Raw genomic sequence first — 1963 nt, 5'->3', positions numbered from 1 at the left:
CTCCATAACACGATAATTGTGCAGTTGAATTCACCTAACATGATTTGTTGTGTACAAGGTAAATTTGGCAACATTCATAACAAAAATCATGTGTCAGTTCACACCAAACATGTTTTCATGAGGGCCACCGTGGTGGTGCATATCTTCAAGACGGCCACGTTGATAATGCAGGTTGTGCATGGACATGCACCCTTTTAGTACACTCCTATAAAGCCCTAATATCTCTCCACTTTCACTTCATCATCAAACAATTTAGTAACCATGTCTACTGCATACTTTCTAGTGTTCTTCCTTGGGCTATTGGTTCTCGCGATTCCCGCGGCCGCCCATGGTGGTTCTGCCTATGACGAGGAGAGGCAGAAAACTCTTGTAGATCGTTTTTATGCTAGAATCAAGAACAAGCCCACAACCATTCATTTAGCAGAGGAAGCATCCAGGAAAACCACCATGAACCAAGAGGGAGAACCTAAGTCCAAGCAAGCAGGTTGTCCACCGGCAGCAACTGCCATGAATCGAGCGGAGCAACCAGCTAAGCCCGCAGGTTGTCCACCGGGAGCAACCTGCATGAATGCAGCGGAGGAATCATCTAAGCACAAGTCAGCAGGTTGCCCACCGGCGGCAACCACCACGAATCTAGCAGAACAACCAGTTAAGCCAGCTGGTTGTCCACCAGGAGCAACCTGCATGAATGCAGCGGAGGAATCACCTAAGCACAAGTCAGCAGGTTGCCCACCGGCGGCAACCACCAAGAATCTAGCAGTACAACCAGCTAAGCCAGCTGGTTGTCCACCAGGAGCAACCTGCATGAATGCTGAGGAGGAATCACCTAAGCACAAGTCAGCAGGTTGCCCACCAGCAGCAACCGCCATGAATCAAGCGGAACTTCCAGCTAAACCAGCTGGTTGTCCACCGGGAGAAACCTTTATGAATGCAGCGGGAGAAGAACCTAAGTCCAAGCTCGCAGGTTGTCCACCAAAAGCAACCTCCGTGAATGAATGGGAGAAACCACCTAAGCCAGCAAACGGCTCCGATGCTGTGGTGAAAGGGCATAACCCGGCTTCAATACCAAAAGGGGGAAGTGATTGACGACTTCTGTAATATTGTCAACAATGTAGTTTCTACAAACAACATAATATTATCATGGAAAACTTTTATTGCAATCTATGTTAAATGATATCTTACCGTAAAAATGCTTTCTAAAATATCTTGATTGCCATGTTTTGGTTATGTTCATTTCACAAGGTCCTTTTTTTTGCAAAAAAAAAAAAAAATTCATGTTTTTAGTAAATGAACAATTATATGACGAAATCAATGCATAAGGTGCTCGACCTTATTTTAGTGCAAATATTGTTAATAGATCATTTTTGGACAAAATGTACGAGATTCTTGATTTACTCAAGTTGTCATTAAAGCTCAAACAATAAGTTATTTGAGTGAAGATTGCCGATCAAGACATACTATGCATATTATATGTCATGCTCATGTTTCGTGGAAATTAAAATTTTAACTTTAATTTAAGTCAAAGTTGACAACTAATTTTAAATACGAATTTTATGTGATCCACAACTTTTTAATCATAAATTTCATTGACTTATATCAAAATTTACTAAAAAATTGATTTTAATCCTTACCAAACATAGTCTATATATACTATTACAAGAAAGAAAAATAGTGTTCTTTTTATTGCAAAACAATTTTTTCGAAATATTAAGTCCCGTTTGATAAAGATTGAAATCAAATTTTTAGTTGATATTGATAAAAGTTGATGAAATGTATTATTAAAAAGTTGTAGGTTCTATAAAATGTGAAGTTAAAATTAATTGTTAACTTTGACTTAAATTTTAATCAAATTTTTTAATAGTACCAAACAAGGACTATGATGATTAAAATAATAATAATAATAAATTAGATTTTTCGAGTGCACTATATTCTTTAGACTATTTCTGAAAACGCTTTTAATCCC

At 38.4% G+C, this 1963-nt stretch overlaps 1 protein-coding gene across 1 annotated transcript; it reads left to right on the top strand.

The window, feature by feature from the left end:
• The first annotated feature begins 261 nt into the window (after positions 1-261).
• On the top strand, positions 262-1086 carry LOC111373529 (DBF4-type zinc finger-containing protein 2 homolog). The gene has a single exon (XM_022996068.1). The coding sequence runs from the start codon at positions 262-264 to the stop codon at positions 1084-1086; it is 825 nt and encodes a 274-aa protein (XP_022851836.1).
• The last annotated feature ends 877 nt before the right edge of the window (positions 1087-1963 follow it).

This window comes from Olea europaea, unplaced genomic scaffold (genome assembly GCF_002742605.1).
Source record: "Olea europaea var. sylvestris unplaced genomic scaffold, O_europaea_v1 scaffold1140, whole genome shotgun sequence".
In the NCBI taxonomy this organism is placed as follows: Eukaryota; Viridiplantae; Streptophyta; class Magnoliopsida; order Lamiales; family Oleaceae; genus Olea; species Olea europaea.
The sequence above is the reverse complement of the archived record's forward strand: the minus strand, read 5'-3'. Positions and strand labels throughout refer to the sequence as shown.